Consider the following 24,496-nt stretch of genomic DNA (forward strand, 5'->3'; position numbering starts at 1 on the left):
AGCTAATTTATAAAATCTTCCTAGCCACAGACCTATGCTATAGAGATTTTCTATTCCTTCCCCTTCGAATCATAGTTAGATAACCTTGACTTTGTACCATACATAGGGCAAAACAAAACTGGCAGACAATATACTGCAAATTCTGTACTCAGAACTGTTTTTGATCAAGCAAACCATACTTGCCACAAGAAATAATTTCATACACTTGCAAACTTCCCCTGCAAACCAAACGATAAATTAAGTGGTCATAACGTCTAGAGCATTAGCATGTCTTATAAGGGTCTTCCACGCTGAATAGAACGAGTGATCTGATTTGCAAACTTCATGTTTTATACCTTAGAACCAGATGAAACGAAGTGTTGATAAGGTCTACAGCATGAACATGTCTGGTCCAAGCATTTAAGGAATAAATAATATAGCAGAAACTAACATCCCCAAGACCCCAACTAGGGTGTTTGAATCTGTATTGCCAAAAATAGGCCCATATGGGGCCAATAATATAGTCCAACCAAAAAAGGGCCCCAATAAATATTTAAAAACATTCATGTTCAAGCATAATTGCTAATGCTCCTTTTCAAACATGAGAATAATACCCTTTGAACAAGACTAGTGGAATACACTAGAACTTAAACAAAATGCCTTGATGAAATATCCTCATACATCTCAATATTAGACTACATAGGTTTTGAATACGTCACCATGAGTTGCAACTTAAAGCCACCTAATGTTAGAACGTTGTGGGTTTCAGCATGCTCGTTTGTGAGGTCTTTAATTAGGGAGAGTTTGATGAGCACTCGGCTGAAAACTTCCATTGCAAACACAACTCCAAATAAGACCTGAAGTCTCCCACCTCTCCACTCCAATGTACAATGCAATGCTCCCACTTCCAAACCCTGATAATCAGTACGAGAAAGAGAATCCCAAGCAGATTTTGAACCTTCCGAACCATCTTTTGCAAGATATGCTTGCTGGAAGGTGAATCCCCTGTGACTGAATTAAAATCATGAGACCAACTGATCAGGCTCACCAGAACTATTTTGTTTTGGTTGGGGAGGAAATGAAGTTGGCAATCAGCAACACTACTTGTTTGTAAGCCCTCATCATGAGAAGAAGACAAGAGCAGCTGAAACTCTCACCTCTTAAACACAATGCCCAGACAAAAAATCATTTTTGGCAGAGGCAAAAGATGACAAGCAGGAGAGCAGACAAGCCACAGCAAACAGGGCATGCCGGGCGACAACTTTAATGTTGTCTGAGCATGGTGAGATTGGCCAGAGTGGCAGCAGCAATTAGCAAGCTGCATAAGAAGTCACGTAGGTTTACATCTGGGGAGCTGAGGCTGCCAAGCACCCAGGCAAGCTACCCAAGGTTCGGCAGGCTGGGCCTACAGGCCAGCCAACTTGAGCGGGCTGGTTGGCCCACTTATGGGAACAACCAACTGCCACAGCCATCATAAATGTTTGTTGCTAGAAAGCATCATGGCTTAGAAGGCAGGTGGGTGCCTACAAGGGCAGCCCAATCGTGCAGGCCAGTTGGCCCATTTATGGGGACAACCAGCTGTCATACACACTTACAGCTAGAAAGCATCACAGCCTAGAGATACGAGATACAAGGAATTTCACATGAGAAAAAAAAAAAAGAAGACCTTTATTCCCCTAGTAGATGAGCATATTCAGGAAGTACTATGTGTACAAGATTTGTCTTTTGGTGCAGCAGCATTGTAGAGGTTCCCTTTTAACGCTTTGAAAGCCTCAATACTACTAGAAATATAGAAATAAACCATTATAGTTTAAGCAATTAAGACACAATACCAATGCAAAAAGACCACCAGGTACACTGACTTGCTGCATGTCCTCCAGCTTCTCATTCATCAAGGTCCGTCAACTAAGATAACCTGGTTCAAAATGATAAAGATGAGCAAATACCTACATGGTAGTTGACTACAAAGATAGTCTAATTACTTTGCTTCCTTAGATCCATGCGTCAAATCCCTTAGTAGTGCATCAAAATGCCTCTTCCATCTCAAAGGGCATTTGCAAATAAGTTATGGATGAGAACAATGACATTATTTTGCAGAAAAATCAGTAAAAATCTATGTGGTCCACACTTCAAACAGACCCTCCATTCGAAGCATCCAATAATGCCCTCAAATTCAATCCCAATAATGCCCTAAAACAAAATCCCAAGACACATAAATGAACAAAGATCAATCAAAGGTTCCTACTAGCCAGCTCATCACCCCCAACCGGTAATTCTGTCTAGAGAACCCCCAAGCCTGTGGCCAGACCTACACAGACCACACACATCATGCCAAAATCCCACATCCCATACCACTCAACCCCACTATCGAAGTGTTAGGGTAGAGCTTGATCATGGCCTGATGTCGGTCCTAATCTCCTGGGAATCCTGGAGGTAGCCAATTATGAGCAATCTACTCACTTACATAGGCTTGCTTCCATCTCAAAGGGCATTTGCAAATAAGTTATGGATGAGCACAATGACATTATTTTGCAGAAAAATCAGTAAAAATCTATGTGGTCCACACTTCAAACAGACCCTCCATTCGAAGCACAGCCTGAATCCAATAATGCCCTCAAATGCAATCCCAATAATGCCCTAAAACAAAATCCCAAGACACATAAATGAACAAAGATCAATCAAAGGTTCCTACTAGCCAGCTCACCACCCCCAACCGGTAATTCTGTCTAGAGAACCCCCAAGCCTGTGGCCAGACCTACACAGACCACACACATCATGCCAAAATCCCACATCCCATACCACTCAACCCCACTATCGAAGTGTTAGGGTAGAGCTTGATCATGGCCTGATCTCGGTCCTAATCTCCTGGGAATCCTGGAGGTAGCCAATTATGAGCAATCTACTCACTTACATAGGCTTGGCGTCTGTAATAAATGCAAAATCTAATAAAAGCACTCTCAAGAAACTTCACATTGAGCTTAGTGGATATAAGTCTAGCCTCGTTAATAAAGCCACCCTGTTTTTTAAGACCTTCGGACACAAAACAGCACTAGAACTCTACCCCAACTTTCCTGCACTGTTATGGATTCATCCAAAAAGATTAATGTAAACGGAAGGGCAACTGCTCACAGAAAATCTTATCAATCATGAAATCTGAAAGTACACATAAGCATGCCAGATAAAACAAGATGACAAATCTGCACAGTACACCACACTAGGGGCCAAAAGATGGGCTGACCCCCCCCCCCCCACTTTATGGTTAGATTACCAAAAAGGAGTCTGCTTCCAATACAACTTTGCGGGTGCCCAAGGTTCACCACTGGCTGCACCTGTTTCTTCCAATACAGTATGAAAACAAGAAAACATAACCATGGACAGCCCATAGCACTCCCACATCAACCCGCGACAGCTCTGCATCTTCATCTTCCTCCTGTCTGGCTCATAGAACTAGTCGACCAGCCTTATAGGGTTGTTAGCAACAGTCAACCAGCTCTCAAAAGCCACAGAAGAGGTCGACTAGCAGCAGCACACATTCCAGGAAGACTCCGATCAGCAAAAGATGACTCTCCCTCAAATCGGCCAGCTTTCTCCCCTCTTTTGTGCCCTGACCAGCAGCTTTTTAAGAGCTGTAAACAGGCGGCCAGCAGCAAGAAAGGCTCCCGGGAGTAGTCGACCAACTTCTACCATACACCTAGATGGTCTCCGTCGCGATGGATGGTGAGAAAAAGGCTGCCCACAGCTGCAAAACTGGTCGACCAGCTCCCATGCGCCCAGAAAAGCAGGCGCATCCTCCAAATCTGAGTTTTCTGCCAGTAATAAGTGCTGCCCGCCGGAAATAGCTTAAACATGTGCTTTTTGGGTCCAAAAGGGGGCGCCTACTAGAAGTGGGTATAAATGAAGTCCGGTGCCCACCTTATGGCTGCCACATGTATTAAATAAGTCCCGTCCAATGTGTACAACTTATAAGTTGTCCGGCCACTTAGTAAGTGTGTGAACGTAAAGCTGTAAATTGGGTTTTTGGGAACACTTACCACCTGCAAAACACATGTAGACCACCTATCAGTCCCAAACAGGTAAGCACATACACGTCCAAAGGGTGCCCAGGCGTCCCCGGCCCCATGGACAACGCAGGCAAAAATCTCAAGCATTGTCCAGGCAAACAAGACAAGTCATCCAAAGATAAAATCAAAGTCATGCATACACATGAGTGCAACTAGACTAGAAGAAACACCCATCTACTCAGTTGTATCCGATAAAATGTCCAGGAAGATCTCCAAGATAGCTAGTCCCAAAGAATTACATCATGTCAGGCTTCATGAGCTATACATGTACACCATGTTAGGCCCCACAAGCCACACATGTACTATCATGTCAGGCTACACCAGCCATACATGTATGTCATGTTAGGCTTCACATGCCACACATGAACAGTAGAAAAATAGAAGCTATAAGAAATTTTGTGACATATTATCTGGATTTTGAGTGTAAGCTGTAACTATTTGGCCCTCCTAGCTTGATGGAACCCTTGCCCGAACACAAGATTAACGGAAGAAGGCATGGGGACATGGACCATAAGGTTTGCACATGGAAAAGCGCCAGATTTGGTCAAAATACAGAGAAAAGCAAAAAGTCAAACTGTGTTGACCGCAAGCCAGGAGCACCAATGGCAAGAGGAGATTGAACCGGACCAAAAAGCAAAAAGTCGCTTTTTAAAAAAGCAACTCAAGGGCCAAAAAGGCCAAAAAAGCAAAGCACAAGAACTTCAATAAAAGGGCAAAAAGCATGGATAGCTTTTGGCAAAAAGCAGGACTTCCTCAAGTATAAAAGAAGCATGAGCCTCTCTTGAGCATCATGGTTGAGGCGTGAGGTTCTTCATCATCATCAAAGCATGGCCGTCATTGTTGAAGCGTGAAGCTCGTCATCACCATCAACAAGATTGTGGAAGTGTGGGTACATCATCACCACCATCTGCTGATCATTGTTGTCCGTACTGTTGCTGCCGAACTGTGGTCACACGCTGCCCCTGTGCACCGCCACTGTACCGCCGCCATCAACCAGTGCCAGCCTACTGCAGCTGCCTAGGCCCTAGCTGCCACCAACAGAGCCTCTGCCACCTGCCTGGTTGCGTTGCCTTAACCACCTGGCCGCCACCACCCAGCCGCCGGGCAACGCCACTGTTCCAGCCGTCAATGCACCACCGCTACCACCTGCCGCCTGGCCACCACCGGCTGACGTCGCCTAAACCGCCTGAACTGTTGGCAGCCACGACCCAGCCGCCTGTCAGCGCTAGCCAGTGCCACCACCTACGCCGCTGCCAGTTGACCTGTCCAGAGTCGCCGCCATTTACTGTATAGGCCGCCGCCACCTGTTGAGTGCCGCTTGCAACTGAACTGGCCACCGTGCTGTTGAATCATCTCCGCCTGGCTGCTGCCACCGGATATATGTGCCGTTCAGCCACGATGATTAACCCTGGTTAATAAACCTTTGTACAAGTCTTTTGTGGGTTGCTTCTACTTCGGATTGGGCGTCAAACCTACAACTTTACATCCTATAATTTGTACCTTGTTGACAAGCTTGGGATTCAATGGACTTGGATTTCGACTTGGATTTGGATTTGGATTTGGATCTGGTACTAGCCCGGTGAGAGATTCTTGTGGGTCATCCCGGTGGTGTGCTCAACATTAGGATCTCGTGCCTCGACACCGAAATCGACTTCGACTTCGACTTGGATTTCTACATCGGTATATTTATTTGCTTTTGTATTCATTGATGTATTGATCATGGCTTACGCTTCGTGGATTGTTCCTGAATAAATTCTTGAAAGGGCGTGGGGCCTGTTCCCCACTCAGTATGTGTGTCCTATGCAAAGTTCCCTAAACCCCTCTCTCTCTCTCTCTCTCTCTCTCTCTCTCTCTCTCTCTATTTATATATATATATATATATATATATATATATATATATATATATATATATATATATATATATTTCTATCTCTTGGATACGTGGAGGAATCTGTCATGGCACGCCCCATTGGGCTTACATATGCAAACTCCACCAATGGCAAGTACTTTTTCCACGAAGGTTTCTTATCAGCTGCATTGCGAGCCAACTAGCATGCATGTAACCCTGTAAAGTGAAGGCCCTTAAGATCTGTTGTTGTGTTGGGGACCATTCGGGTTTGGGACGGGTACTATGAGGGTGGGACATCAATTTCTTAGAGCAACTACCACACACTAGCTCCTATGAAGTTACAATGGCTTACATCAACACGGTGCATTTCTTCCACAGGGAAGGCAAGGTGGTGCTTCCACCCATACTCCACACGAAAGATGAGATCTTAACTGCAGATGAGTACGTAGGGGACTTGTGGGATCCCTTTGCTAAGGTTCATCTCTACGTTTTTGCACAGTTCTTAAGAGAAGCCATGACCTGTCCCACAAAGCCTAGGATCAGATGATTACTTGCAAAATGGTTGGATAAGAAAACTCTCCGAGAGTATCCACAGCTTTTGTTCAGCTATCTCAAAGCTTTTCAGTTGAGGCCAACTATTTAGAAGAGGGGGGAGATGTCATGTGCACACATGTACATGGCTAACTATCCAAGGTTGGGGGCAACAAAACAGGCAGTTTAGGAGTTGTTTAGGGTTTAGGCCAGCACCTAGGAACCAAAGGCATAAGAAAGGGTTCAGCCAGCATCAGTTCAGGTCCACCCGTGTGGGGACAGCAACATTTAATGCTGATTTGGCAGGTCGGTAGCTGGCCAACAACAAATGAGCTGGCCAACTGGGTCATCATGGTGGTATTTAAGCAACCCTAAGCATAGATTATATTCATTCAGTCCTTTAAGGATTGGATCCTAGACTACGACTCTATGGAGTCAAGATCACCTTTTCATGGGGCAAGCCTAGGGCTGCTAAGACTTGTTGTACCTTTTTGTGCATTATGAATATACTGAAAATACAGCTCTCTCTCTCTCTCTCTCCTCTCCATCTCATCTTTGCGTTTTGCACCCGGATGTTCCTATGGAAAGGTGTTTAGGGCTGAAAGAAGACACAGAGCTTCCGTGCCATGTGACATCGGTATCAAAGCTTCATGTTGAACAATGCTAAACACTAATGGTGTCCCAGATGAAGGTGCACAGTCCAAGGAGAGTAACACATCATCTATCAAGAACCCTCGAAGCTGGTTGGTGTCAAGCAAACCCAACAGGGTGTTTCATGAGAATCGGTAGCCAAGGGCTGCCCGAGAGGCTTTTATGAAGTATTCCAAGGGATGGGGATCATCCAAGGGGTGGAGCAAGGATGCCCAGGACTCATCTTCAAGAAGAAGGATTCATGTTTGTGTTCAAGGAAGGGCAAAAAGGAAAGGAGACAAAGTGGAACAGATGCACAGATCAGCATTGGATTTGGAGTAGAATTGGAGACATGGCAGGGTTTTCAGTGGAAGAGCTGCCATGAACAAAAGGATGACAAGTGTGGGAATTCATAAGGAGGTAAAGGGATGATGACAATCATCCAAGGTCAAGGTTGGTGTCATGACCCTGTGAAAGTGGAACAGCATGAGTGTCAGCATGGTGGTTGGTGAGCAAGATAAATATGAAACGTGTATGGGGGCATGCAGCCCGGTATGCATAGTGGTATGTTTGGAAACATGGCTGGAATGTATGGAATGCCAGGTGTGGGAATTGGTAATGTTGACCCTATGATGGGAATGAACGCTGGGGGTAGCAATCTTGTGAAGCCACTTCCTTACGATAATCTAACGCCTATGGGTAAGGCGAAGGATTATAAGGAAGGGGGAGCTGCTGTGAAATTTGACACATTCAGTGGGGCCAAAGATAAGCTAAAGGCACTTATCTTTTTACAGCAGTTTGATGCTGCTTTTTCTGGTGGTAATTACACGGAGTCTTCTAAGGTGAGAAAAGCTGCGACTTTTCTCAAAGGCAATGCATTGCAGTGGTGGTCCACCCTTCTTTTACAGGGCATAGCACCATCTACTTGGGTACAGTTTAAGCAGGTGTATGGCTCATATCTACTTTTGAGATGGATGTAATGACAGCATGGCACAAGTTGGATGCATCAAAGTGTGAAAATCTGGAGGATTATAATAAGAAGTTTTGAGAAGCTTTACTCCCAGTTACTTCTTATCGTGCAGTGCCTTTGTCTGAGCAGGTGGAGAAGTATTGTTGTGGGCTGCCCAAGGAAGTGCGTGACTATTGCATAAAGACTGGAGTAACAAATATGTCACAGATGATAGAGAATGCTATGACAGCAAATGCGTTACTCATTGGGATCTCATCTGGATTTAAAGGAAGTAAAAGCTCAAGCAAGAAATCTGAAAAGTCAGGGCATGCTTCGCGTGATGCAAAAGGGTCTACAGAGAAGCGGTATAAGAAGTTACCAATGCCCAAGAGAACTCCTGAGGGAGAGACAGGCTTTGATGGATGCTCGGAAATGTTTTTACTGTACAGAAGAGGGACATATGTCTTTTAATTGTCCCAAGCGTAAGTCCCAAAAGGACTCTGACACTAAAGGGGAGCCCAAGTCTAAGAAACAAAAACCTTCTACAGGGTTAGTTCCTGATCTTGTTGGGGAACAGCCAGGTGGTGAAGAGACTGAGTTGTGCAGGGCATGGGACAAAGTGAGAGATCAAAATGCCTTGATTTTCTTTGACACGGGTGTTCGAGCCAACTTTATTTCACCGGATTTGGCTGGCCGATTGGGGATCCGTGCAGAGGAGATGGGGCCTTTGTATGAGGCTAATATGGCTTGTCCTGGGTATGCAGAACCCGTTACTCCTATTATTGGGAAGCTCAGGCTTCATGTGCAGGGTTATGTGGACAGTGAGGAGTTCTTCATCATGCCACTTGATGGATGTGATGTTTTGTTGGGTATGCCATGGTGCCATAGAGTACATGCGGTGGTGGATACATACAATAGGAAGATTACTTTGACTCATAGAGGGAAAGAACATATTTTGGATGTAAAGCTAAAAGGGGAATCTGTTCCTACTGTATCAGCTTCGGCAATTTCATTAGTAATGAAAAAGCATCTTTCCGCGTACTTGATTTTTGTAAAGGATGCAAAAGATGATGAGTCTAAATCTAATTTGTCATTGCCAGGAGAACTTCCTCCGGAAAGGCCAGAAGATCATGCTATTGATCTAGTCCCGGGGAGTACTCTACCAAATAGACCGCCGTACCGTGTTAGTGCAACCCAACAAGAAGAAATTATGAGTCAGGTACAGGAGCTGTTGAATAAAGGGTTGATTCAACCTAGCTCATCACCCTTTTGCTCACCTGTACTCTTAGTGCAAAAGAAAGATGGTTCTTGGCGCATGTGTATTGATTACAGAGCGCTAAACAAGAAAACCATCAAGAATCGATTCCCTATTCCGAGGATCGATGACATTTTGGACCACTTACAGTGTCACGTGCACACCATTCAGGTGTACAGTGACATGGCATCATTTTATGGCATCATTAGCATCATCAGGTTTATCAGGTATTTTACTGGCATTTATGCAATTTTATAGGCATTTTACAAGCATTTATGGGGCAGCCGACAGCAGTTGTAACCGCATTCTTCATCTAATATAGCTGCATTGCATTGACACCTATTTGTCTGTCTCTTAAACATCATTAAGTGCAGTTTAGTTAGACTAAGGTTGTGATTACTACGGTCTTAACCATCTCACATGTCACATACAGGGCTCAACAGTCTTTAGTCGGATAGACTTGAAAAGCAGGTATCATCAGATACGTATTAGACCCGAGGATGTGCATAAGACAGCATTTCGAACCACTTTTGGGTTATATGAGTTCTTGGTTATGCCCTTTGGTTTGACAAATGCACTTGCCACATTTAACAGAATGATGGACAGGATTTTCCAGCCTCATAGGGCGTTTGTGGGCACATTCTTTGATGATATGATTGTGCATTCACACACTGAGGAGGAGCATAGGAGGCATTTGGCCATTGTGTTTGAAGAACTCCGGAAGCATAGGCTGGTGGTCATTAATGGCAAGAAGAGTGAGTTCTTCTTGGAAGAGATACACTTCTTGGGGCATATTGTGTCTAAGCATGGAGTCCGTATGGATCCTTCGAAAGTGGAAGCAATTCTTAATTGGCCAGATTTGAGGACCGTGCATGATGTACGCAGCTTTTTGGGATTGTCTTCCTATTACAGGCGGTATATACGGTATTTTGCTGAGATTGCTTCGCCCCTTCATGCCTTAACAAAGAAGGCAACTCCATTTAGATGGGCTGATCAAGAAATTACAGACTTTAAAAAGCTTAAAGAAAAGCTTACTTCGGATCCCGTATTGGTATTACCAGATCTCCGAAAGGCTTTTGTTGTCCAGTGTGATGCATGTCGAAACAGCATTGGGGCAGTTCTCATGCAGGATGGACATGTGATAGCCTATGAGAGTCGTATATTGCAGAATTCCGAGAAGCATTTACAGGTTTATGAGAAAGAGATGTTGGCTGTAATTCATGCTCTTTCTACATGGAAACACTATTTGCTTGGGGCTGATTTCACTGTGCAGACAGATCATCAGACCTTGCGATATTTCCTCACGCAAACTAATTTTTCTGAGAAGCATATGCGATGGGCCAATTTTTTGTCTATGTTCCACTTCCAAATTGTGCATGTGGAAGGCAAAAAGAATGTTGTGGCAGATGCTTTGTCACGCAAGCCACAGGTCTCAGCAGTTTCACCTGCTTATCATCATGAGCTTGATGAGATGAAAGAGCAGTATGCCCATGATGAGGACTTTGGAAGGCTCTATGATCAGATGTCTGAGGGTCAACAGCATGATCATTATACTCTCAGAGATGGTTTTTTGTTGATGCATGGTAGATTGTGTGTTACCAAGCAATTACGACTCAAGGTTATGATTGAAAGTCATGCTCCACCGTATGCAGGTCATAGAGGTATTGACGCCACGGTAAAAGCACTTGAGACTTTCTTTTATTGGCCAACCTTGAGAAGAGATGTTGATGCTTTTGTTCGGCAATAGCATGGGTCTGGAGCATTGCCTGATGCTCAAGAGGGGGGTAGCATCTCCTCTCCCTTGATACAGACAGGCTTAGATGACATCTAGAGGTCGCTTGGTATAGCTTTTTGTTTCACTCGAAGGTACTAATGGCTGACAGTACATCTGTTTATGGGACTTCTATGATATATGTGTACTAGTCACATTGGATGTTATGGTTGTGTATGGTTCAGAGTGGTATACAACTTGGACTACTACTACACCATTGGTTTGCAGTGAATGTTGTTACATATACATGGCTTAGAGAGATTGGGAGGCTGATCTTGCCATATTGTACATTTCACTTTGGATTTTTGCTGTATCACCAGATTGCAATCGAGGACGCTTGCCATTTTTCAAGAGGGGGGTATGTCATGACCCTGTGAAAGTGGAACAGCATGAGTGTCAGGATGGTGATTGGTGAGCAAGATAAATATTTAATGATTCATATTTGGGTGCCCGGACACTCAAGTGTGAAGGGGGACCAAGGACTTTAATATTTTTAATGTTTTAACCTTGGGTGGCCCCTAGGCATAAGTGACCCTTAGAAAGTTTGATAAATTTTAGAAAGGGGCCACCAGGATATTTTTGGGAAAGGGGCAACTCCACTTTTGGAGGTACACGCCTCTCTTCTCTCTCTCTCTCTCTTGCTTTTGGAGAGAAGTCGTGCAAGCTAGCTGTGTGGAGGAGAAGGAAAAACTGTGCTGCGTGGAGAGCAGGCCGTACAAAACACAAGCCGTACAGAACACTGGCCGTACAGACCAGGCGGCTGCAGATCGTACAGAACATGCGGCTGCAAGCCGTACAGAACAGGCGGCTGGTACAGGTGGCGCTGGCGACCAGAGTACGGACAGCAAGTTCAGGCGACTACTGTGCAGTTGCAGACATGTACAGTACAGGTGCTGCATGCGGGTACTGTACGGACAGAACAGTACAGTGGCTACAGGTCCACTGATGCAGCAGGTACAGGCGGGTACGCCTGTCCAGCTGTGCAAGCAACGCATCAGTCAGGCGGCTCTCCTCTCTCTCTCTTGCTTTTGGAGAGAAGTCGTGCAAGCTAGCTACGTGGAGAAGAAGGAAAAACACTGCTACGTGGAAAGCAGGCTGTACAGAACACAGGCTGTACAGAACACTGGCAGTACAGACCAGGTGGCTGCAGGCCGTACAGAGCTGCAAGCTGTACAGAAAAGGCGACTGCAGGGAGAAAAGTACAGACAGGCTGTTGCAAGTGCAGACTGGTACGGTCAGTCCCTCTCGTGCAGAACCGCGCATAAAAATTGGTAAGCTCTGAACATATCAATCTTTCTTTCTTTCCATTGGCTTATGTCTGCTGTAGAGTTGTTTCATCTGTCCCTTTGTGAGAGGAAGGGTATAGCAGTTTGAAGGGTGGAAACAGAGATTGGACAGTGGATGTGTATTTGAGCTGAGTTTGAAGCCATGTTCATGGAACAGCCAGATGTATGCTCAAGGCTGCCCAATTGAATTGTCTTGGTTGATCAGAGGAAAATACAGTGTTGCTTTTGTGGGACACAGATCTGTATGTGAATCCTCTATGCTAAGAAATCTTGAGGGCTGCCAGATTGGACATGCAGGTTTACTTTCTTTGACTGGCTTTGTTGTACTCAGTTATACATTTCATTGAATTTGAATAAAGAAATACCGAAAGGGGCGCCAAGCTTTGGAGCCAACATGTGTCGATTTCCTTTCAGTTCTGGAGCATTCTAGCTCCTGTTAATTTGTTATTTATTTGGACTACAATTGGAAGGGTGACTGCTAGTCTACCGCACTAGGGGTTCAGCCGGCATCAGTTCAGGTCCATACATGTTGGGACAGTAGCATATAATGCTGATTTGGCAGATCGGTAGCCGACAGCAGATAAACTGGCCAGCTGGGTCATCATAGTGCTATTTAAGCAACTCTACGCATAGATTATATTCATTCGGTCCTTTAGGGATTGGATCCTAGACTAGGACTCTATGGAGTCAAGATCACCTTTTCATGGGAAAGCCTAGGGCTGCCAAGACTTGTACCTTTTTTGTACATTATGAATATACTGAAAATACAGCTATTTCTCTCTCTTCTCTCCATCTCTTTCCTATGGAAAGGTGTTTATGCCTGAAAGCAGACAAAGCTTCCGCGCATGTGCCAAGAGATGTCACCATTTGGCTCCCTAATCATGCTTTGCACTGATGTTAGAGCATCATTAGCATCCAAAAGCTATTGTCCTAGAGTAGGGGCTCTGCTAATGTGACTAGTAGCTCCCATTTCCAGTGTGACTGCAACTCCCCCTAGAGTGACTGCATCTACTTAGTGTGGCTAGATGAGAGCCCAATGTGACTCGCAACTATGTGCCACCAGTGTGACTGGGAACACATGCCCAGGGTTAGCCTGGTATGACTAGAGCCCTGTGGATCAGTGCAGTATTGAGAACACGAGATTTCCTATGTATGCATGCATTTGCATAACTCGTTTTTTTTCCCCCCTCGGAAACAAGATCCTTCTATTAGTTAACAAAAAACATTCTCAAAAGGCTAGATACAAACTCACCTCCATGTACGGAGTGAGGATCAGAGATCAAAAAAGGAGGGAAGGAAGTACTTGTCCTCTGGCTGGCCACTCTATGAGGAGAAGGCTATCTCATACAAGGGATGGGAGAGGGAATAACCACACAGGTGATCTGTAGTGCCAATTGGGGTCACCACCACTATCTGGGAGAAAAGGACCATGTCACCAAAGCCTCAAGAAGGCTTCCTGACGCTTCCGCATATGGTCAAAACCACCCTGAAGCTTCTCCCACTATCCGCAAAAGGTATGGACGATGTCAAGCCACATGCTCCGATGGACTCCGCAAGCGGAGTGTGGGTGTCTTCAATGGCTTCGCTTCATCGAGCTCTCCGGATGTGCCATGCGGCAATGCTGCTCTACAAATCTCCCATCTCTGGCTCAACTAGAAGTCCAATGACCAGTATATGGGACTGGGACTGGGACTGGGACTGAGACTGGCACTATCGAGATGCAAAGGTGAGAGACCTGAAGGGCTAGCCCCCCATCTTCCTCCTCATAAGCCATGACAACCTCGGCCTCAGTGGCCCAAGCAACAATGCCCCATGTAATAGTACGGTAAAAGGACCTGTCCATAGTGAAGATGTGGAGAATCCACTGCCAAACCTGTTGACCCTTCGAGCAATCCCAAAGACAATGTCGCTAAGACTCCTGGGGATGGCCACATCTCGAACATGCTGTTGCCTACCGCCAATGGCCAACCACGTGCCAAATGCCAAACTCCTATGTGTGGCCACTCATGTGCATGGAATCCGATCACCCTCATCCTCTGTAACGTGCATCCCCTAAAGTCCTCTAAAGCCACAGGCCCGCATCTCCATGAAGATCCATCTAGTGCTCTGCGGCCAAGGGCCCCCAGACTCGGTGTACAGACGGGTATCCTCACCAGAAGGAAATCCTTCCATTGCTCGCCGCCTAGAAGTAGTACTCGAACAATTAGCTTGCCCAATAGGTCACGGCTCTTAATGGCAGGCTCAATGCTGCCCAGGCCCCCTCTATGCCGCGGCTGTATGATCACTCTCTAGGCCACCGGGCAGGCCTCTCCTTGTCGCTGCCAGTCCACAGAAAGTTGCGGATCAACCACTAAATATGACCAATGCAAGCCCGGGAGAAGACCCAGCATGGCAGCAAGAAGTAATATACCACATGGAGGCAAGAAGAACGTGATTCAAAGCTCGCCACCACCACTCGGCCGCCTAAGGAAAGCCTTCGTTGAACTGTATAGAAGCTTCTTCTGAATGCTCAGAAGAAGAGGGGCTAACTATTACTTTGGGAAGATATCCATGTCCACCTGGCATCCGAGACAACGGACTAGAGTGCCCCTTGGGATCCATTGGAAAGCCTTAACTAGATGCCAAGTCGAGGTGGGCAGACAGCCAACCCAAAATCTACACGACTTGTACCAGTTGACCTGTGCTCCTGAGGCGCGACAAAAGATCTCTATGGCCTCTGCAAATCTCTGAATACTCCTCACGCCTCCTAATAAGTATGCTGATGTGTCATCTGCAAACTCTAAGTCTAGCAGCTCCTCCAATGCACGAATGGGGAGACAAAATCCCTGGAGCCCAATCTCCTAAGCTGAGAGAAAACTGCTCATGGCCACGACAACAAACAGAAAGAGAGAGGGTGCTACAGGACAGCCTTGCCAGACCCAGCGAGAAAGGGAAAATCTATCACCTCTACCTCCCTGAATAAGAACCCAACTATGAGAGGCCGAGTAAAGTCCGAAAACACCACAAATCCACTCCGGAAAACCCATCCAGCACATCGTGCCTTTCAAAAACTCCAAATCAAGTCTATCATAGGCTTTCTTGAAATCCAAAAGGCGCACAATGAGATCCTATTGCCACATCTTGGCTGAAGCTGTCGCCTCCTAGAAAGTGAAGATGTTGTCCAAAATGCTCCGATGCTAAACAAAACCTCTCTAAGTATCATGAATCAAGTCGGGGATGAAGGGCTGAAGTCTCCGACTGATCGCCTTGGCCAAAATCTTGTAGCAGTCTCGAGGAGGATGATGGGTTTCCACTGCCAAATCTCCAATCTATCACCACCCTCCTTAGGAAGCAAGTGTATCAGACCCTCTGAAAGCCTCTCTGGCATGGCACCCATGGTCAAAATCTCGTTGAAGGCTGCTCATAAGGCTGGCTTCCATGAGATCCCAGTGACCAAGAAAAAAGGAGACAAGACGCCCGTCCACTCACGAGCATTTGTCCCTAGGAAGAGCCGTCAAGGCCTCAGAGAGTGGAGGAAATCACCTCTCTCATGTGCTGCCAAACCCGCTGTCGCACATCCACCACTTGTGAGAATAAGGGGGCACCCATGAGAAGGGATTTGAAAAAATCTGTTGCTATGGCTCTCATAGGGGGAAGGGGGATAGTAACGATGGATCTATCCTGGCCTCACAACCTCTGGATACCATCTCTCCACCTGTGGGGGGCCTGCAATCTCAACGAAATCCCAAGTGACTCTATCTCCAGCTTGGGTCCAAAAGGAAGCTCTGGCATGGTATTTGTACTTCACCCTTCGCTCCTCTATGGATTTGAGCTCTGTACGGGCGGCAACCAACTGACCCTTAATCCACTGGCTAACTGGGGAGCTCTCCCAAAGCCGCAAAAGAGAAGGCCTCGGCCAATGCTCCTCTCCTGCTCATGGAATCCAGCCAATCTGCTATGTGCTGCCTCCTGCAGTAAACTGCTAATCTCACCGAGGCCTGCATCCAAGGTGCAAGCGGCAAATCCTGAGAGAAAATCCAGCCCCTCCCATACCTGCTCTATCCTGTACATATCTCGAGGTCCTATATGAGGCTGTCAAGGATTCAAGTGCTCAAGTGTCTGTCCTGCCTCCAGGGACAAAATAACCAAAGGATTCGAGTGCTCAAGTGTCTGTCCTGCCTCCAGGGACAAAATAACCAAAGCATGATCGAAGAAAGTAGTGCCGACCAAATGTCTTTCAAGCAATGGCAATCGTGAGTAAGAGAGGTGCGTAACTGAGCCAGGCGTGAGCCATGAGCACCCCCCCCCCCCGACCCGCGCCTGCCACCCCTCCCCCCTGCTCGCCATCGCCTCCTCCTTGTGCCATTGCGCCTCTCCCCCTCCTACACCCAACCCACCATCGCCCCTTTCCTCTCCCCTGCCCGCCATGTGCGCTTTTCCCGCCCCCGTGCTAGCCGTCGCCCCCTCTCCTCCCCCCGCCTGCGCGCCACCCATTCCACCCTTAGTCTGCCCTCTTCTCTCTCGCCTGCACGCTGCCCCCTCCCTTTCCTCTCGCCAGCCCCTTGCTTCCCGCCTCCTGCCCTCGGCCATCCACCCCCCCTTTTTTTCCACCGCCCACCCACTCCCCAGATTTGTCTGGTTTTTTCTGTTTTTCCTCCTTCCTGCTCCTCGCTTCCCCTTCTCACCCCTCTTCTTCAGTGTTTTTCAAGGTAGATTTTCTGGTGTCGGGCAGCATTTCCTTCCAGCAAGTTATAGCCACTTCTAGTCTTCAACCCCCAAGAGGACTCCATGGCAGCCGCTCGGTCATCCCCAACCGAGGCGCCATCCCTTGCCTCTCCTTTTCAGAAGTGGACCTCCAACTCCTTGCCCACAAAGATTGCGGGACTCGGGGCTCAGTTGCATGACTTTGTTCCAACGCCGGTAGGACTCCAAGATGGCCTCAACCACACTCTACATGGCTGATAAGAGCACCTCCAAGGCAGCTCACAGGTCTTGCATGAGTGGCATGCTGCCTTTTTCCGTAGTTGGAGCCTAGAACCCTTTCTCACCAGAGGCTACACAAGCATCACTTGCCACTATAGGCCCCTCGTTTTCCCCCTCCACCCCAAATGAAGTTTTCCTTCGAAAGCAACCAGCCAAGGGAGCATTTCCCATCTTTCATACATTTTTTTCCCTCTGCAAGGTTCACAAGGCGGTTCTTTAAGCCATTCAAGGTCATAAGGATGTAATGTAAGGCATTTCAAAGGAAGCAAGTATGACGGCAAAAGGAAAAGCGATTTTGAGATAGTTTCACATGGGTTGCATGCCAAGGAAGGAAAAGTTTCTTTGTAACGCAACATGCCTTGGCTATAGGAGCAGGGTAAGAGACACTATAGAGCAAGTGAATCAACAATAAAGCATATACAATCTTTTCCCTCAAGATGATTGCCTTGTGAGCCTTGTATGGCTTAAAGCACACACCCAGTCATAACCCCCACCCAAACCTAAACATCTTGTATGAGGAGTTGTTCTGCTTGTCGATAATGTTCATCGTCGCCGGCAACAACGATGCACGTCAAGCACATTGAATCAGCCCTCTCTTAACAGAATGAAATGACACCATCATATGGCAATCTTTATCTCTCTAGTCTGGCTATATGCAGCATGACCTGATACCTGTAGTCAACCACCTCATTCTTATGGGGAGGACATGGAGAAAAGACACATGCCGTTCAGAAGAAAGAATCAGGAATACTGGGTCTTGCACTGATGGATTACTGCCTTGGCTTTCAAGTGAGGCAGAAGTCAAACAGGGCCTTTATCTCTGAGCAAAGGTATTTTAATGAGATCATTAATGTTTTGGCATGGCACAGCCATGCAACTTGTGAAAAATGTCCTGTATCAGAGACTCATTCTGCACTGGTCAATCCAATACACATTTTATCAGAGGCTCATTCCACACTCATCGTTCCGCATCTACTCCACCAAACAGTCTCATTCCAGAGTATTCTGAACTCCCTTGAAACACTGCAATATGTCATACCTCCCTCCTTCCGCATTTTTGTAAAGCATAATGCTGAACCATAAAAACACACAAATGTTGTATGCAATGAAAAGCCCTTGTGTACACTGGAACTAGAGACGATGAGGACATGCCATACAAATTGATCCAGATATTAAAAGGTAAAAAGTATAGCCGACCTGTTGCCGGCACACAGGACAACGGTTGCTGCTATCCATCCATCTAAGAATGCAACTTGTGTGAAAATGGTGTCCACATCTTAAGTTTCTCCTCTGCTTCTCACTCTCGTATTCTAAGTGTCACAAATGCAAACAAGAAACTCTGTTGTTATGACCAAGAGTTTACCCATAACTGCGCTTAGAGGAACACACAACCACGATCACTTCGCAGCAATGGTGGTAAATATGGGAGAAAAGAATGGATGAAAGTACCGTCCAAACAAGCGGGGCAAGTACTTCTATCACCTCCGTCCCTGGAAACTCTGGAAGCAGCAGAGGACACAGAAACCGGTACATCTTGCTGTTGCAGTTCGAGCATCTTCATCACTCTACGCACAGCCATCCCCTCGCTGGAGCTCACAGTATCAGAAGACGAGATCAGAAATCTGTCCATCACCTTCACCACAGCCTCTATATCACTGGAGCTAGCCGATGAAGGTGACTCCCCTAAAGCAGAGGAAGAAAGAGGAGCCACCTCGTGCCCTGGCAAGTTTCCACAGCTAACATGCATGTAGAACCCACAGGCTTCGCAGCCGTACATCCATTTGGATGCCTCCTTGCCGCATTCTGAGCAAGGAGCTTTGCGCATTCGGTTATCCGCTTTGTTGAGGAGCTTTAAGCGATGCTCAGGGTGCTTTGAATGGAGGGGGTTACATGGGAGCATGGCACAGAAGATGTGGAGGTCAAACTTACATGTGGAGCAATGGTAGACAAGGTTGGTAGCTTCTTTGCCACAGCCATCGCACCAGCAGGAGCCAGAGTAGGCATCCCATTTGGGGACGAGCTGCAAGATGTGCTTGTGGCATGGGTGCTGGATGAAGCGGGGGGCGCGGGCACAATGCGGGTGCGTGTCGAAGTCACATTGGTTGCAATGGTAGACTGTGGGGAAGGCAGAGTCCCCACAGACATCACAGGTGTGCGTCTTGCTGCTGGTTAAGGTTTCCATGTGCAGGGGGTGGTTGAAATGCGAGAAGTGTGAGATCTGCTCACCTGTGGCTACGCAGCTGGGGTGGAGGTCAAAATGGCAGGCGCTACAGTGGAAGACAGCCCCGCTACCCTTCTCATGGCAGAGGTCACAAATGAAGAAGCCGGTGGGGTATGGCACCGTCTGCAGGAAGACCAGCGTGTGAACCATCTTCGATGACTTTGCTTACTTCGGAAGATGGTGGTGGTGATAATGACGATGATGGCGATGGTGATGGTGATGAACAGTTTCTAAGAAACCTTTCTCCTTGCAAACAGACAGCCTTAGACCAGCCTTGCTTCACCCCTTCTTCTCCATGGTTGTTCTGCTTCTAGTAACACAATAAAGAAGCTTTGCAGCTGTGAATCTTGCAGAAATGGCTGTCGCGTTCTTTGCCATGTGCAGAAGGTGAGCACAGAATCATGGAAAGTTCCGCTGCGAGACCAGCTCTCTTCCCAATCTCTCGAGTTGTGAGAGAGTTCTGACAAGCCATCCCAACGTGCGAGGCCCTACACACATATCTCTCTAGGTACCTACAACATATTATTAGTTAAAGAAACGCTCCTCTCGCAAAAATATATTAATTTATATATATTTATAAACTGTCTCATGTTCACCATGAGCCTAAACGTTGTAGTATTATTCGATGACGTTTATTAAGGTATGGCCCTTAGTGTAACGTAGTTTCTTTTTTAATCTAGATGAGCATATATACCACCTAAACGCCCATCACAAACTTTCTTTTGCCCCCACTCAAGGGGACACACAAATCATGGACAGTGTACCCGAGCTCATCGAGAGAGTGCATCTTAGACATGTTGGTGCCTCATATGGCTGGCATCGTCAGAGAAAGGGCCCAAGAAGACAAACACTCTAACCCTCAAAGATCCTCTGGGGTCCTTCAAATCCAAGAGATACTCCATCATCAGAAAGTGGCACTGCCCACGGCAGATGAGCATTGACACTATGTACCTTGAGGCTTAGGACAATCACACAAGAAGAGGTCTCTTTGATTCATTGATTCCTTGTACATATAGGTCTAATGCAAGCCTCTTTTCATTTAGTAGATGATTCCAAGTTATACGCCCCTAAATTACACCACATTTTTGGTCTCATAGATCCATAAGGTCTTTAGTATACATTTAGTAGATAAGCATTTTTTTCTTCCAAGTTATATGCCCCTAGTTTACGTACATTTTTGGTCTCATAGACCCATTAGGTCTTTAGTATACATTTAGAATCTCTCTCTCTCTCTCTCTCTCTCTCTCTCTCTCTCTCTCTCTTTCTTTCTTAGTAATAGAAGATATATTACAAAAAATTACTTTACAAATGGCCACATGGCCGCCATTTAGAATCTCTCTCTCTCTCTCTCTCTCTCTCTCTCTCTCTCTCTCTCTCTCTCTCTCTCTCTCTCTCTCTCTCTCTCTCTCTCTCTCTCTCTCTCTCTCTCTCTCTCGTACAAAATTTTGGGCAAGGTTTTTCTAGGTGATTGGAGAGGGACACTTTTCGATCATAGTTTAGTGTGGGGTTTAGTATATATAGATGCAAGGGTGGGAGAAAGTGCTCAAGGGCAAGGTGTTTGGGAGAGGTAGAAACCCTAACCAAGGTTCTCATCTCTAGGGCTGACTATAAAGATGGAGTGTGATTCAAGTAGAAGGATGGGTTCATGGTTGAGAGGTGAAACTTTAACGGGTTGGAACCGACGCTGATTGAGGAGTTGGATGGGGGGGCTACATTAGGTAATTGTGTATGTGTTACATTTTGAATATACTTACATGATAAATGAGCATGATAAGTGAGCACAACATAGGGTTGCTTCAAGCAACTTGCCTCTCGTAACATCAAAAAATTCTCCAAGATTACATGGTTTTTAGGTGGATTAGCAGGTTGCCTTTGTATACATTTGGGCGAAGCCTTGCCCTTGCTTGTTTCATTCAATTATTGGTGTGGAAATGGAAATATCCTTGCACGTTTCAAAATACTTGTCCTCCTTGTACCATCTTCAAGCAATCTACCCACGTAAAAAGGGTAATGACTCCCTCATTTGATTTACATCAACTTCTAGTATAGTCTGTGACTTGATGTGCCCAATTGTCTCTCACAAACCTCCTTAACATTGGTAGAAGTTTTGACTATTCTCGGTAAGTCTCAATCTCTAGGCTCTTTAGGGTTGCTTTAAGTGAATGAAGCACTTCCCTTGAGTGAGGCAATCTCTTATAGGATCTTAGTGATCTATTTTAGTAGATAAATGGACCACTCATTTTGTTGACTCACAAGGAGCTTTCCAAGTGATGCCAAAGTGAGAGATAATGCTATATGTATGGCACTTGTTTCATTCAAAAAATATATGTAAAGTGAAAAAGAAAGAAAACTTCCAAGAGGTTTTCATCTTTGTGAGCCAAAATTCAAGGGATTGAGGTTGGCAATTTTGACTAAAGGCACCACGACTTTAACCTCAACAAATTCAAGATAATTGTTGAAGTAATTGTAATTGTTCCAAGTGACCAATAGCTAAACCAACCAACATGTCTGTTATTTAAAGAAAACACCTGAATTCTATTTATATCAAGCACATAAATTAGGCATAGATGATAACATAGAGGCATGGTCGGCCTACATACTAGGCGCAATGGTGACTAAACTTTATTCAAAGCATGTAGCTAAGCTAAGCTAAGGATCACCACATGGTTAGAAACAAGCCTAGCCTTGACGGGAATTGGGGTGTGCCCATTGTTGAGCCATTTAGAGAGAGAGAGAGAGAGAGAGAGAGAGAGAGAGAGAGAGAGAAGAAGAAGAAGAAGAAGAGAAAGAAAGTTATATTTATGTCTATAAAAGAGTCTATGAGACCAAATGTAGTAAAAAGTATCCATGATTAATAATGAACCATGGAAATGAAAAAATTGTGTGTGGTCACATAATGATACCATCCTCCTCTAGAATCACACATAAAGTTGCAGCAATGTCAATGGCTTAGAGAGAGAGAGAGAGAGAGAGAGAGAGAGAGAGAGAGAAAGTAGGGAGGCTTTACACCTTCTTATCCTATTTCAGATATATGTATTTCTTATAAATGAGTATTATTTATATGTTGTCTTTTTGCTACCACTGCTAGAGGTTTACCTCTTGGGGAACATCACATAATTTTCTTGATTGCTTGAGAGAGAGAGGATGCTTCACACCTTCCTCATCCTCCTACACTTAGATTATTTTGGATACATGTTTTTCTTCTAAATGGTGTATTATTTATATGTTGCCTTTTTGCTACTACCACTAGAGGTCTACTTCTTAGGCCCATCACATTCTTTTTTCTCATTATTTAAATCTTTAGTAGCTATTCTCCAACATAGTATGAGTTTGGATGTCTAGATCAAGTCTACATCCTTTAAGCTATTCCATCATCCTTTGCTATGTCCACATCAATTCTACATCCTTTGCTATGTCCACATCAATTCTACATCCTTCTTAACTATTCCATCATCCTTTATGCTATGTATGCATGCATAGAGCATCCATATCTCTATGTACGTATACATAGAGCTTCCATCATCATTTCCTTCTCAAAGTTTTAAGATTTCTTTCTCACTATTTTAATCTTATGGGTTAGGCTTTTAGGTAGCTATTCTACATCAAGTCTAGTTTCTTCTAAATTCAAATATCCCTTTTCATCTAAGAGGCAACCTAATCATGCTCATAGGAGTACTTTGAATCTAGGTGTAGTATACTTGAACTATTTCTTTTAACTTCTACACCAAATATTGTTTCGAACCTTCTGAAGATCTCTTCCATCAGCTCTTTACCTATCCAAGCTATAAGTCTCTGAGCCTAATACTTGTACTAATACTTGTACACAATGGCTACTAAAATTGACTTTGGATAAATTTTCCTTAGGCTTCATTCTTCATATACATAGGTTCTATATCTTGAACCCTTGTATCCACCAATACACTTTGTTAGGACATTTGTTTCATCTTTATATCCTCCAACACAACCGTTTTTTTAACACATTTATTTTGATGAAGAGAAGAACCATGAGACCCTTTATTTTGTATGCTAAATTAAATTTCAAGATTGAAAGAGTTATGCATAGAAAGCTTGTAATAAGCACTCATTTGATTTGGAAAATATAGAAAGCACATTTCTTGATTTGCAAAATATAAGCAAGAAGATATGGCATCCCTTTGTCTTTACCCCAATGACCACTCATTGGAATATCATTCCACATGTGAAGTGATCAATTTTGTTCAAAACCAAGTGATAAAGTATTTAAGAGTATAAATTTTAAATTTTAACTTTTGCAATCTTTAAGAACTCACTTTTGTATCAATGCTTTTTAATAACTAAATGCCTCTTGTCTAAACTCTTGAGGTCCATATAAAGAGAAATAGGAAATTTTAGATTTCTTTATGCCTAACCACTAAGTTAACTTTTTTGATTACATGTTTCCTCCAACTACTACAAATTTATATTATATTATAATCTCACTTTTATCTTTATTATTATTATTATTATTTTCCTTGATTTATCACATGATTGTTAGTCTATTCAAGTTCTTTGAATTCAACTCTTTAAGATCATCCCCCTTTTAACAACTTTTTATCTACTTTGCAAAGTTCATTTTGATTTGTTTCTTAAAGTCTCACATTTTTAATTAACATGTTTATGCTTTTGTTATTTTGATTGGAGGTCCTTTTGTGGAGTATTCAACTAAATGCTCTTTGCAAAGTTTATCTTGATTTTTTTCTCAAAGTCCCACATTTTAATCAATATGTTTTTGTTATTTTAATTTTAGGTCCTTTCATGAAGTACTCACAATTATTTTGACTCTATTATCACCAATAGTCCATGTCAAAGATGTCCAACGTTGTCAAGGGGAAGTCACAAGAACCTCTACAAACATTGTGGAGCCAATCAAGTCTAGTATTTTAGCAAATAATCGAGTGGTCCACTTTAACCCATTAAGATATTCATGCAGATAATTTTCCAACTCTTGCTCCTTGTTAGGACAATGGATATCAATGTAGCTATC

General features: G+C 44.7%; 1 protein-coding gene across 2 annotated transcripts; it reads right to left on the bottom strand.

Moving 5' to 3' along the window:
- Positions 1-620: 620 nt before the first annotated feature.
- LOC147622331 (uncharacterized) lies at positions 621-20,016 on the bottom strand. Of its 2 annotated transcripts, XR_015269683.1 has the most exons (4): positions 18,723-20,016; positions 18,471-18,583; positions 1,812-1,894; positions 621-990 (listed from the first exon to the last, which is right to left on the bottom strand). XR_015269683.1 is itself a non-coding variant. In XM_086823432.1 (3 exons), the coding sequence occupies exons 1-3, from the start codon at positions 19,642-19,644 to the stop codon at positions 1,871-1,873; spliced, it is 1,059 nt and encodes a 352-aa protein (XP_086679558.1). In that variant the 5' UTR covers positions 19,645-20,016; the 3' UTR covers positions 621-1,870. The 2 variants fall into 2 exon arrangements, 1 of the variants encoding a protein (XP_086679558.1); XM_086823432.1 differs by having other exon boundaries at positions 621-1,894.
- Between the last annotated feature and the right edge of the window lie 4,480 nt (positions 20,017-24,496).

Source organism: Cibotium barometz, chromosome 29, assembly GCF_041138505.1.
Source record: "Cibotium barometz isolate CiBa-2024 chromosome 29, ASM4113850v1, whole genome shotgun sequence".
NCBI classification, from domain to species: Eukaryota; Viridiplantae; Streptophyta; class Polypodiopsida; order Cyatheales; family Cibotiaceae; genus Cibotium; species Cibotium barometz.

What these genes read in the sequence shown, in the direction of transcription:
- LOC147622331 (XM_086823432.1), bottom strand. Translation starts at nt 19,644, where the DNA reads ATGGTTCACACGCTGGTCTTCCTGCAGACGGTGCCATACCCCACCGGC. An exon ending in TTGCCCCGCTTGTTTGGACG is followed by an intron (nt 18,584 to 18,722) that starts GTACTTTCATCC and finishes TGTGACACTTAG; the next exon opens with AATACGAGAGTGAGAAGCAG. An exon ending in GTCCTGTGTGCCGGCAACAG is followed by an intron (nt 1,895 to 18,470) that starts GTCGGCTATACT and finishes ATTTTGAACCAG; the next exon opens with GTTATCTTAGTTGACGGACC.